The 13,413-nt window shown below is 42.4% G+C and overlaps 1 protein-coding gene and 1 long non-coding RNA gene across 13 annotated transcripts in view; one reads left to right on the top strand and one right to left on the bottom strand.

Annotated features, from left to right (window-relative positions):
- OSMR (oncostatin M receptor) overlaps positions 1 to 8,810 on the bottom strand; it is a 38,772-nt gene extending 29,962 nt beyond the window's left edge. For both annotated transcript variants that reach the window (XM_039842621.1, XM_039842620.1), the window contains exons 1-2: positions 8,678 to 8,810; positions 1,281 to 1,366 (exon numbers count right to left, since the gene is read on the bottom strand). In XM_039842621.1, the coding sequence (XP_039698555.1) occupies positions 1,281 to 1,353 (73 nt within the window). In that variant the 5' untranslated portion in view covers positions 1,354 to 1,366; positions 8,678 to 8,810. The remainder of the gene's footprint in view (positions 1 to 1,280; positions 1,367 to 8,677) is intronic.
- An 18-nt stretch (positions 8,811 to 8,828) lies between these two features.
- Positions 8,829 to 13,413, top strand: part of LOC120586172 (uncharacterized) — a 196,261-nt gene continuing 191,676 nt past the window's right edge. For 5 of the 11 annotated variants that reach the window (XR_005648618.1, XR_005648617.1, XR_005648616.1 and 2 more), the window contains exons 1-4: positions 8,829 to 8,962; positions 9,402 to 9,643; positions 10,826 to 11,015; positions 12,013 to 12,082. This is a non-coding gene — a long non-coding RNA (uncharacterized LOC120586172). Of the gene's footprint in view, positions 8,963 to 9,401; positions 9,644 to 10,825; positions 11,016 to 12,012; positions 12,083 to 13,238; positions 13,388 to 13,413 lie in introns of those variants that run through there. The other 6 variants (XR_005648622.1, XR_005648620.1, XR_005648619.1 and 3 more) reach the window with 3 other exon arrangements.

The raw sequence follows: 13,413 nt of genomic DNA on the forward strand, positions 1-13,413 counted from the left end.
AAAAACAGGTATTTACATGTCTGATTTAAACAAAAAGAGCTGAAAAGCGAAGCAGACTGTCTTATAAGTAGAAGGTACTCAGTAAGTAGTTGTTGAGTCAGATAATGAGACTTTACTAGGGAAGTGAGCTGCGCCAATAGCTTCATATAATGCCTGGGGTTTTCTGAAAAGCCTGGTGTTGAGGCTACAAGTCTCTCTGGGAATTGGGAGCTCTAGCTGGGCCTAAACATTTTTATGGTATAGACTACCCACTCAGCCTAGCTGTGTCATGTTCAGGTATTAGTAAGAGAGACAGAGGGAGGGTCATACATACTACAAATGAGAAATCCTAATTTCCACCTTTCAGCTCCAGATTATGGAAGAAACCAACAATCAAACTATGATTTTTAAGAAGCTTTTATAAAAGTAGCACTTTTTTCATGTGCCCTCGATCTGAAAGAAAGAAATCCAAACCGAAAGAATATCAGACAGAAAACTGAGCTACTATCAGAACAAACTCTCCTTTTTATTTTCAAATATCTTTTCACAGAGTTTTAAGGAAAATTGAAAAGTTCTATGGATAGTTCTTGGAAATGTCATTTTCATGAACTCATGGTCAGGAATTGTACGGGTAATTACTAACAGCACGCACCTGTCCTCTCTGTTACGAAGGGAGTATGGTGAAGAATAAATACAAAAATAGGAAAATGTAAAGCTTTGTAAAATATGGACGAAAGCAACACAAACTTTATAAACCAATAGAAACTCTCTCAGGTCTAAGAATCTACCTTCAAACTGGTTCAGAGTAATAACCAAAGTATCCATAAACATTTTAGAAGTGTTGAATTCTTACTGACTCTCACTGGGGGGTAGCTAAGTGACAAATGCTATTTTTTAATCCATAAACAGCATTTCAGCAATTAGCAATACTATCTTGGAACTAAACGCTTCTCAATGAACAAACTTAGTTGAGAGACAACCGAGCTCATTCCAGTCTGGTGGCCGGCACTGATCTGGTCCAGTCCCTCTCTCCCCAGTAACCGTGCAGAAGGAACTCTTGACCATGAAGTGCTGCAGGATGAAGCCCACTCACAAGTGCCCTAGTGACCTGGAAGTCAGGGTTAAAGGGCGGCTTAGTAAGATGAGGCATCGAGATTAGGAAGGTCAAGAATAAGGTAACCACTGCTATTCACCAATTCTATGTAATTGCCAAAAAATTGTGCACCTTTACCTCCAAAGCACCCACTACCTCATTTTTTCTCTACATGATTTTTTTCTTTACTGTTCTTTCAACTTCTTACCTTCGCTCTGGTAAGTTCTGAAGGACAGCAACGCCAAGAGGAATGTTGCCTGAGAGACTGCAGAGAGAGCCATAGGTTCTGCTTTCCTGAGAAAAGGCAAATCACAAAGATGGGAAATTTTATTTAATTTTAGCTCTGAGCAGGTTTTTTGGAGCCAGCTTTGCTAGATCATGTCATTAAAGGCTCCCATTCTTCTCACCTCCCTATATCCAGGCCTCTTGTCATGTGACTTTGAAGTCCCACCCCCTTCCCAATAAGAAGAGTATATTTCTCTATTCTATGTGATTTGCTCTGGCCATAAATGAGGCAGAAGTGATGGTGTGCCGACTAGGAGCCCAGGCCTCAAGAGACTTTGTATATTTCTGCTTGCTCTTTTGTGTTTCCACCTTTGGCATGAAAAGGGAATCTCTGGGCTGCCCCAATAGACTGAGGAGGAGAATGAGCAACACCGAAGGCAGAGCTGAGTCACCTCAGCTGCTCCAGCTGGGTCCAGTCTAGCTCAGCCAGCTACCTGCCACACTCCAGAGAAGAGCTGCTGACCCCAGATGTGAGCAAAGAATGCTTACTGCTCCGTACCCCTGAGGCTGCGTGGCCGGAGATAACTGATCCACCAATTTCTTCAAACCAACTGAAGGTTGGTAAAGAAAGGCAAAGCAGAGAAACAAAAGTTAAATATAAAAAACGGACTCTGATTAGAAAGAGAACAAATGCCAGTCTCAAAAGAGCTAAATTTAAATTAAATACTTATCAGGGAGTCATCTTCACTCTTCCCTGTCTCTCTCATTAAAATTACACTTAGGAAAGTGAGCATGCTCTACCTACAGAAAGTGTTTCATTGTGCAAAATAATTTCCGGTTTTCCTTGCCTTAGGAGAGGGTTGTAAATTATCGGCCAAAGAATTTCACTGATCCATCAGGCCCTTTGTCTACAAGAAAATCTGAGGGCAAAAACAATGATCCTGGATGACCTCAAGAAGGTTAATAAGTTCTTAATTTAATAATAAACATGTTAGGGGAAGCATTAAATTTTACTTTTCTACTTCAAATTCTGACTCATCAGGAAGAGAAGCAATGAAACAATTCAAAGTCAAAATTGGCCTTTGTCTAGCCACCTGGCTCATCAAAAGTTAGGAATTCAGTGAACCAGTTCAGCAATTCTCACTACCCACACTCTCTATTTTTAAAATATTTATAGGTAAATGGGAACAACAGGAAGACAGTAAACCAAACCATTACATTACGCTCTAGAGTGGTCTAGCCTGTCTATAGATGAGCCCAATTGCAAACAAAGTGAAAGTCTTTAAACAACAACTTTTGTTCATGTTCTCTTAAGCACTGCTTTTTGCTACTTGTATTTTTGGCAAACAGATCATTTACACTTCTCTAAAATCTTTACTTACAACTTCAAATAGGTTCCTATTACTGGGAAGAGGGTAGGACTCCAAAGTCACGACTTGGTGGGGCGGGATGGGGCAGGGGAGAGGAACAGAGTTAAGAGAAAATAGTTTCTGCTCAGAACCAAAGTGGAGACAAAGAAAAACTGTCAAAGTAAAGCATCTGACACCTCACTGTGCAGTTTAAATATCCTTCTGGTCCTAGTCTACATACAGTATCTCAGTCTCCTTACATTTGTGTCACCCGAGGGATGCAAAATGCCACCATCGTAAGGAAATCTCATCTAGTAAATTTAAAAGCAGACAATTCAGGGAGTGATAGGCATGTAGCCTTGTATTCTTTTTATAAATGGACTATTTGAAATGTTTCTAAAACTTTGGAGTCATAGCAAATCAAATATTTTACATGTCGTAAAAATTAAACACGTCATCTGAGCACAGAAACTAAAAGTTTTAAGTTTTCAGTCACCTACCAGTTAAGGGCAACCAGAAATGGAAGAAAAGTTATCATCTAACACAATTTAAATATATAAGTATTTATAAAAGACACACTCCTATGGTCTGGATAACACAGGAAAGACTTTGCAAATCACCAGGACAGTCCTGTCTGGAAGTCCTGCCTCCCTTATTGTGCCACATACATCAGGTTGTGAATCTGAGATTAGTTTTAGCAGCTGTTCAGATTACATCAGTCTGACATGCAGTTTAACACATGCTGGGCAGGTGACAACCATGACATGGTGGTCACTGCCTGCATACCAGCAAGGTGGTTATTATTTCCTATGGTGTAACTGGACAGCTGCCACCTTCCGCAAGTGAATAAGACCACTTGCAGAAGGACGGTGAGTCCTAGCTATTGTCTGAAAACCTGGTAAAATCGATAAAGTTCATGAAAACTTGCAGAACAAGAGTCAGCAGCTGGAACATCCCAGAGACATAAATGGAATTCCCTTGGGGAAATTCTGCATGAACAATTTTTCTGACAGCACAGAGGCTCATGCTGTGGGAAAAACACAAACACCAAGGGCTCAGAGCTGGCAGTCGCAAGTCCCAGGAGGGGACACTGCACGATCCATGCAGTGTCCCCTCCACAGCTCATACATAAATCCTTTTTGAGTTATCCTATTCCAAGTTTGCCGGTCATGGTCAATGTGGCACCATCTATTGAAATGGGCCCCTGACTAACACGGTGAAAATCTGGGGGTGAGGGAAAGAACTGTGCAAAGATCCTGAGGAGAGTGCTTGGCTTAGGGGCCGGGTGTTGGGGGTGAGCAAGGAGGTGAGGGACAGGAGATGAGATTGGAGGGCTCCCAGAGAGGAAGAGCAGATGGGGAAAACATTTTCGAAACTTCGGCTTCTACTCTGAGCCAGGTGGAAGCCACCGGAGAACTTTAAAGCAGAGAAATAACATGATGTGACTTATATGGAACAGGAAGGACCCTGGAATGAGAAGAGACTAAAGCGGGTGGTGGCAGGGAGAGTAGTTAGGAAGTCACAGCAATAGCCCAGGGTGATGGCAGTAGTGGCGTAATTCCAAAGGGATTTTAAAGCTAGAGCTGGCAGGGGTAGTAACAAAGTGAGACATCATAAATGACTCCAAGAATTTTGGCTGAGCCCCTGGAAGAATGGAATTACTGTTAATGGAGAAGCGGATTTAGTAGGCTGTGTCAAGAGTTCTTTTTGCGACATGTTAAATTTGAGATGCTTATTTTGATATCCAAGTGGAGATATCAAAGAGCTAGCTGGATACACAATACGGAGTTCATGAGAGAGGTCCTGGCTGGGGGTATAAATTCAGGTGTCCTCAGTGCATATAGCAGTTAAAGCCATAGGACTGGACAATCGCCAAGACAAGAGAACAGACAGAAGAGAGAGAGGACCCTACATGGAGTGCTGAAGTGCCGCGCGCCCTATTTTCTGCCCTCTCATACAGATCAAAACGAAAATCCAGGATTAGGCCAGGTTCTCCTGCATCCCCTCAAGGACAAGGGCTGTGTTGTGGGTGGGCTGGTGAGCTCCTTCAGCATCAGCCGGTGCCTTTTCCCCATAGGTGGATGCTCGGGGTGCACCCAGTGGAGGTTGGGTTTTCTTCCACAGCTCTGCTTCTGATACCAAAAAGGCCACCCAGCCCTCTCATTCATTCAACAGGTGTTCTGTCTCCACAACTAACAGTGAGGAGCATGGCCACTTCCAATTTCCAGTAAGAAAAGGAAATCAGAAAAGCATGAAGTAGCAGAATTCAGAAAGGAAAAATATTTTCTTGCCTCATCTGCACTCCTTGGTCTTTGCCCCAAATTTGTTCTTTATTTCTATTTTTCAGATATCCATCATTCTCAGCTAGACTGTAAGTGGCTTGGGAACAGGTCTGGGTCTTATTCTCTGCTATCTATCACAGTCCCAGAACATAATTGCTTTCAGAAAATATCTGGTAAATGAATAAAAACGTGTACCAATTTTCTCACATTCTCTCTTTGCTTTCCATTTTATTTTAACTAAAACAGATTCCTTTTCAGGCCCTTCTACTTTTCCTGTGGCCGAATATTGCCTAATTTGCAGTCTTTGTTGACTGTCTTTCTCTGTGGAGAAAAGGGGAGGAAAGAAAAGAAAACCCACCCATTCGTTTTGTAGGATTTCTCATTCAAACCTAGTCTGTTTTCAAAATGAAGATGCGTTTGACCACCCATCCGTGTAAATACACATGCGTAATGAAACGCGGCTCTTGTAAAGGAATCAGTGTGCACTTCTCCAGCGGCACTTCCAGTTTACTCACTACGGAACTTTTATTCCTGGGAAGTTTCACCACCAAAAATAATCCCCATTAGAAACAGCACGATCTGTCATTTGCTTCCCAAGAATGTGGGTGTGTTGCTAAACTCTTCAAACTGGCTGGATACCTGATGATGTCATTATGCAAAAACTATCAGAAAGAAATAAGCTGTTCATCCAGGACACGTGCTGGGGTGTGCACCTTGTGAAAGAAACCATAGTGAATATTTGCATAATCTATCTGAGCATGATATGAAACCCAGAAGCAATAAAGACAAGGATTGCTATACTGATTAAATATTTTAAGAATCTTAGTGCTATAATTGGACCAACAACAAACAGAACAATGGTTTCAATACTTAAGGCAAAGGGTTACCATCCTTAATATATAAAGAGCCCTTAGAAATTAATCAGAAAAAGACAAACAATCCTGTAGAAAAATTGGCAAACAACAAGATATGCAGTAAATTAAAAAGAAGGAAATACCAATAACCAAAAGAGAAAAAAGAAAAAAGAAAAACTGGACACTACCACTAATAATTAAATAAATGCAAATTAAAAAGAGTAATTGTGTATGTCTCTCTGTGTGTCTGCATGTGTCTTATTAGCAAAGCTTTAAAAAGTCTTAAAACCTAGCCTTGGTAAGAGTTTGAAGAAGGAGGGATTGTTACTCACTGATGGACAAAAAGTACAACTTTATCATGGTCAATGTAGCACCATCTATTAAAATTTTAGTATGCAGTACCTCTGATTCAGAAATAGTATTTCTGGAATTCTGTCCAATAGTGTGTGTGTGTGTGTATGTGTGGAATGCATGTAAGGTGTGTGTGTGTGTGTGTATTTCTTTTAAAGAATATTAATTGTAGTATTTATATTAAGGGAAAACAAAAACAATCTACATATCTGTCAAAAGAAACTAGAAAATTTAATTATAGTGCATGATGATGGTACTTGTACAATTCATTTTATATACTCCTCTATTGTTTGAATGAGAGTGTATTCAGTTATTATTTGTATTATTTTAAAAACATTAAAAAACAGATGACTTGGAGTAAATAAATGATGAAAAACCAGTAGAACTAAAATGAGAAAGGAAAGAAGGCTGTGAAGCCAAGGACAGAAACTGGAAAAGAAACTCTCATTTTATGTATCTCCAAGGAAGCCTATTTAAAGGGAGGGCTATTTCTCTATTTGTTTTATTTTCCCCCATTTCACATTTTCTTTTTAAAATCAAGGAGGACTTCCTCTCCCAGGGACAGGAGAGTCAGGGCTCACCGCTCCCGTAAGTGAGCGAGACAACACTCACTATTTCCTTCTACCAGAGCCAATAACTCCCTAGCCCAGTCCCCACGAGGAAAATGTTCCTTCTTCTTGTCAAATCACACCCATTCCTCTTTCAAAACTGCAATAGTTTTCCTGCTTTGGTTCCTTTTTCAGGACAAAAGGGTTACAAGAACATTGGAGACTCTGGAACACCTCCGTGCACTGAGGTAGGTAGGTGTTCCTGGCCTTTCTCATTAAAGAAAAAAAGACCTGATGTGTAGGGAAGTGTTCTTAGGCACATTTGCTGGGATGACAGAAGGCAGAATTGCGACCAAGATGTAAGTCACAAGGAGGCAAGTTACAACTGAGAATTAGCTCTGTCCAGCAACAAAATGTTAGGTGGTGAGCTCCCTGCCACTGCAGGCATTTTGACAGTACTGACACCAAACTGAGCGCGCCCTGAAGATTCTGAATAGGTAGCTGAGGTTGGAGTTCAGTGCTTTGAAAGCTCCAGGAATGATTCTGAGGCACAGCTAGGTTTGGGAATTCCTGGCCACTACAACTCTTTGGGGTCCTTCAGTCTCAAGGGTCTCTGAGGGCATGTTAAAGCAGCCCAGGAGAGAGACAAAACAGAACAATCATGAAACATTGGACCGCTCTAAAAAGGGTCCTTAAGTTTGAGGCACAGCATAGTGGTTATAAGCAAACTCCAAAGCCAAATCCTGACTCTGCCACCTGCTAGCCGTGTGACCATAGACACTGCTTAACGGCTCTGGGCCTGTTTCTTCACTAACAAAATGAGAATGACAAAACTAGTACTACCTATCGGTGAAGCTTAAATGAGCTAGTATGTGTAAAGTACTTAGAATAGTGGTCGGTGCATAGAAAGTATGAACCATTATTATTTTGCAGACAAGAAAACTGAGGCTAAAGTGATAAGTAACTTGACCCAAGTCCTAAAGTCAGTTTTAAACTTGAGAATAAGACTCAAAGCTTCTTTCCTTCTAGCTCAAATTAAATATATCATATTCAATTCCTTCCTATCTTCTGCGTACATCTACTCCCACATTTACTCCTCTTTGAGTTGTAGAATAAGCGTCACAAAGGTCTTTCCAGCTGATCGGTTAAAAAGTGGCCTTTCTCTGTGGCATTGTGCCTCCCGAGGGCAGGCAGGCAGGACGAATGGATGGATGGATGGATCATAGGCAGGTGGATAACTGACAGGTCAAGAACCATCAAGAAAGGACTCACGGAGTCAGGAGCAAAGCCATGGGTTCAGGCGATTCCAGCGCTATCGCAGCCAGCTCTATGGTCTTGGACAAGTTACTGAACCCCTCCACGCCCAGGATTGTCTATAAAATGGGGTGGGGGGCGCTTACAATTGCAAGGCTTCAGCTGTACAACCTGCCAACTCTGTGCTACCTCTATTCACGCGCCAGAAGAGGGTAGGCGTCTGTCCCAGACACCAACATCACGGGGAGGGGACGCCCTAGCTCCACCTGTGGGTGAGCACCTTCCGATTCTAGGTGTAAGTGGAGACGGGGTGGAGGGAGACCTGATTGCAAAAGGAGTGACCCTGTCAGGGGGGAGTTAATGGCGGAGGAGGGAGGGAGGCCGGGGACAGCAAAGAACTTCCAGACGGTGTGTCCGGGGAGAGGCAAAATGGATCAAATGGGATTTTAACTCCACAAACATTCCCGACCACTTGAGGAAGCGGCAATTGGGGCAGTGAACATAAAAGCAGGGCAGGAAACCTCGTGTGGACCCCGCGGCGCGCGCTCTGTAGAGAATTACGCGCCAGGTGGGCGGCCCGGGGCGAGGACCCCTCGAGGCTCAGTCTCCCCGCGGACCCGGCAACGCGCCGGAGCGAACGCGGGGCAAGGACGGCGCGGAGCAGGGGCGGTAGGCGGCTGCGCTTCGGGGAGCTGGGGCGCGGGAGCGCGGGGGGCGCGGAGGCTGCGCGGGGGGCACTCACTCATTCCCGGGCGGAGCGCCCCGCGAGCAGGGCCGGGGCCTCGGCGGCGCGGTGGCGGGCGCGGACGTCGGTGCTGCCGCCGGCGACGAGGCGGCCCCTCTCCCGGCTATGAATCAGCTGCGGGGTGCGCACCGAGGGGCGGGAGTTACGGGAAAACTGCGGGGGAGGGCCGCGGGCCGAGGACTTTTGCAATTTCCCGTCTTGCCGCGCACTCTTGGCGCTCCTGGGACCCACAGGAATTCGCCTCCTTTTGGTCCCCGGGGAAGCGGACGGGACCCCGCGGAGGTGCGGCCCCCGGACTTGGGCCGGGAGGGGACCGGTGGGAAAGAAAGGAAGTGGGAGCGGCCTGGGAAGGAAAAGTGAAAACCGAAAACTCCGCGGCCCGCGCGGCCCGCGGCTGCTCGGCCAGCCCACCCCGCGGCGGACGCCGAGGCACGGCCACGGCCGCAGCCACGGCCCCACCTAGGCGGAACCCTGGGCCTTCATTGGGTGTTCGGGGCAATAACAAGTGTTTGAACGGATTTCTGGGATCCTAGCTCTCGTTCCCGTCCAGAAACTCCCTGTCAGACAAACTTTCTGCAGCAAGCGTCCTGAAGCCTTCCCTTCACAGAGTCAGGGGTGCTACAACAAGGCTTACTTTTCCTTTTAAAAAAGCCATTCCATCTTTGAGGTACATAGTTCACATTCAGGGCCTTTGAAATACATATTTGCTTTCTCGTTATAGTTATACGGTCGACTATCAAGGAGAGCCTTATCGACTTTGGAGCTGATATGGCATCCCTAATACTGCCGCTTCCTCAGCAGCCTGGCGATCCAGAGAGGACAGCGGTGAGACGCCCGTGTCCGGGGGACTCGCCCGGATGCCCGAACCTCGGAGGCTTGCTCACGGCACTGTTTCTGGTCGGCTAAGCCTGTTCTGGTTCCGGTTTGGGGACCCTAGACAGTATCACAAATGGCAGGGACTGGGTGAGGAGAGCAAGAGTGATCAAGAAGCCTCGCCCATGACTCACACCTCAGAACGACTCCAGAGTTGGCCGGATGGCTCAAAAGAATGTCAGAATTAGTCCAACTATAACTTTTATGTTTGTTCACATTTTTTTGCTCCTCCCTAGTGTCATCCCAGGGAAAGTGTTTTTTATTTAAGTCTAAATACTCTTAATACCTAATGGTGCCATGAAGACTATGGTACATAGTAAATATTTGATGATAATAGAGAAAAGGTACTTTTGTCTAAATAAATGTGTGGTCCTTTGCCACACCTCTCACTACTTCGAGAGTTTTAAAGAGTCCATTAGTTTAGCCATCTGCATAGCCGAGGAAACTGTCAAACCAGGTCCCAAATGGGTTGGAAAGATTTTCTGATTCTGTATTTCACCGAGTGAAAAAAATGTGAATTTCTTCTTTACAGAAATAGTTCAGAGGGTTTACTCTTAGAGCAGATGAGATAAGTAAAAAAATATTGATTAAAGAATTTCTGCAAAGTGAGTCTCAACTTACTTTGGCTCGAATTACAATGCAAGAAAACTAAGGTGCGAAAAAATTCTGTGCTGTTGGTACGAAATTTCAGGGGTTCCCCCAGTGAAGTTAAAAACTGGCCTCCAAACATGGACCACTTCATATAGGTAGGTGGCAGTTTTAATAAGCAAGGGAACTTACATATGAGAGTTGTCTTCAGTGGCCTCATGGCAGGTAGATTTCCACACCTTCCTGCTAGAATCTTAAGAGTTTATAGAGATCTTAATGGCGTTTAATCAAGTATACCGTCTAGATGGTCTTAGGGACACATTACACTCTCAAGACAGCATCCTTTGAAGTGGCTTCTAGTATGGTAACGGTGAAACATACATCCCAAGGCCAGGGGAAGGGGTGAGGAGCCTCTGATTGCCTGGGTCCAGTTTTTAGGTCAGCTGGGGGTCACGTTCTCTCAAAGACTTCCTCTAGCAAGTACCCACATAAAATTCATTTCTTGTGTGCACCATTCTAACTTCTTTATAAACCCTCTAAAATTCTAGAGTCTAGTTGCTATGGCACTTGTAAATTTGTGATCATACCCTTAGGATGGTGGGTTGAATAGTGTCCTCCAAAAATTCATGTCCACCCAGAACCTCAGAATGACTCAATTTGAAATAATTGTTTTTTTGTTTTCAGATTTAATCAAGTTAAGATGAGGTCATACTAGATGAATCCAATGACTGCTGTCCTTATGAGAAGAGGGAAATTTGGACACAGATACTCAGGAGGAATACTACGTAACTTCTGAGGCAGAGACTGGAGTTAATTCTGCCTCGTGGCAAGGAACGCCAAGGATTGCTGGCAACCAGAAGAAGCTAGGAGAAAGGTATGGAGCACATTTTAGGGCCCCTAAAAGGGAACTCACCCTGCCTGCACCCGATTTCAGACTTTTGGATTCTAGAACTATGATAAAACCACTTTCTCTTGTTTTAAGCCACTAAATTTGTGGTAATTTGTTACAGCAGCCCTACCAAGCTGCTACGTAGATATGTAAGTAGTACACATTCCAAAGGTTAGTTTTCAAAATTAGCCTGAAAAATAGGTGAAATGAAAAAGATGAAAAATACCAACAGCTTATTAAACTAAGGGCTGCGACACCCTTCCTCATTTAACACTGACAAGATTATGTTGGGAAAGTACAGATTCGGTTTCATTTGACACTCCTCCCGGATGTTCTCTCTTCCTTTTGATTTCAATAGCATAACCCTCTCCACTTTCTCCCGCTTCTCTGACTTTCTTCCCTGACACCTTCTTGGGCTCCCTGTTCTCCATTTGTCCCTCAGATGTTGGTGTGTCTCAAGGCTCTATCCTTGACATTCTCTGAATCCACCGTCTCCCGAACGAACGCAGCCATGCTCTTGATTTCAGTTATCACTTGTGTATCGATAATCCTAGAATCTTCCTTTCCATTGCGATGATTTCATCTAAAGTCCAGACCAGTGTCTTTGTACATTAAAATCAATGTGTCCGGGTTCAAACTCTACTTTTCTCCATTTGATTCTCATATTAAATGAATGGGCCAATCTTTAATTTAGATACCAAATCAAAACACTTGGGAATGATGCTTGACCCATCCTCCCTCAGCCTCCATCTTCCATCAGAAAGTCTTATATGTGGAGACATGAGTGGAAAGTACCCTTATCCTATTCAACTTCTCAGAGGAAAAATAGTTCAATAACTGTCATTATGACATTATACATAATATTATGTAGATATAGATATAGGCATGAGTGCAGATATATGAAATCAGTTATGTAAATTGTGAAATCTAATTATGAGTCTTTTTATTCAACTATTATAAATATCTATAATTATATATCTAGCAGTATATGGTAACCAAACTGATGAAGTTTGAAGGAATTGGGCGTTTTTTGAAGAAAGTGACTTCATCAAGTAAGTAATAGATGATGATTTACAATTACCCTCATGGATAAGAATTCTCTATTTTTTGGCGTGTTATCACATTTGATATTTTAAAGAGTCACTTTTAGGTCTTAAAGTGTGCTGCTATGATTATGATTATTGGTGGTACTGGCATTGTTTCTAAGAAAACTTCATGAAATTAAAACATGATTTTGTAAATATATTCTTATACTATGAAAAACTAAATAGGGTTTCTGAAAAAAATTTAGTCTAAAATGTATCATAAAAGTTGATTAGTTTAGAGATATCTATCACTTCCAAATATCCAAAAAAGAAAACGAAAAGAGAGCCAGCAATTGCTGAATGTTAGAGGGCCTCATGAAACTTTTACATTTTATGATTTCAGGGGATTCTCTGTAATTACTTAATTATGAATTGCTTTTTACTTTTCATTATCCGTTAAGTGAATTTGAGGGATAACATCATCCTTAATAGTCTTAAAGGAGTTTCTTGCTTGAACTAGATATAACTTGAAGATTGATTGATTGGTTGATTGATTGATTTCACATATACCTCCCTCTCCCTGCATATTTTAATTGTGTTTACCACTTGTTCTATAAATCATCAGAAACCACACAATGGGAAGAACTTTTTTGGATCTTTTACTTTTTCTCCCCATGGGCTTTAGGGAGAATTTTGAATATGTGTTTGTTTACATAGATGCTTTTATTCTCTTGGCCTGTGATTATGAGAATTAATAAATATGAATGTAGTGGTTAATGCTAAAGAATAGAACATCGATATAGTGAGGGGGAAGTACTTTGGGGAACAATTAGATAGGAATTTTAGGGACTTTTGAAAACTGTTTGCTGAGCTCGATATAAAATGTTCATAGTTGTATTTGTATTTAAACAGCATCTCTTATAGACAGCATATAGTTGGGACTCTTTAAAAAGTTCATTCTGACAATCTCTGCATTTTAATGTGATAGGGAGTATTTAGCATACTTATAGTCAAGGCAATTTTGATATGGTTGGATTTAACCTACCATTTTACTATATGTTTTCTGTTTTGTTTCTTTTGTTGTTGTTGTTCTACTTCTTTCCTGCCTTTTTTTATGTTATATAAATTTCTTTAGATTTTTATTTTAATTTGCATTTTGTTTTTTCGTTATTCCTCTTTGCAGGATTTTTTGGTGTCTGCTCTATGGATTACAATACATACCCTTAATTTTTACTGTTTACTCGTCCTTCAGTTTTCTTTGAACTTTCTTCAAATGCTAAAATACAAAATTTATTGGAGGGAGTTACAGTAAACTGTATCTTTGTCTTTCGATTCCATTTGTGCTTAAATTCATTTTA

This window comes from Pteropus medius, unplaced genomic scaffold (genome assembly GCF_902729225.1).
Source record: "Pteropus medius unplaced genomic scaffold, Ma_sr-lr_union100, whole genome shotgun sequence".
NCBI lineage: Eukaryota > Metazoa > Chordata > Mammalia > Chiroptera > Pteropodidae > Pteropus > Pteropus medius.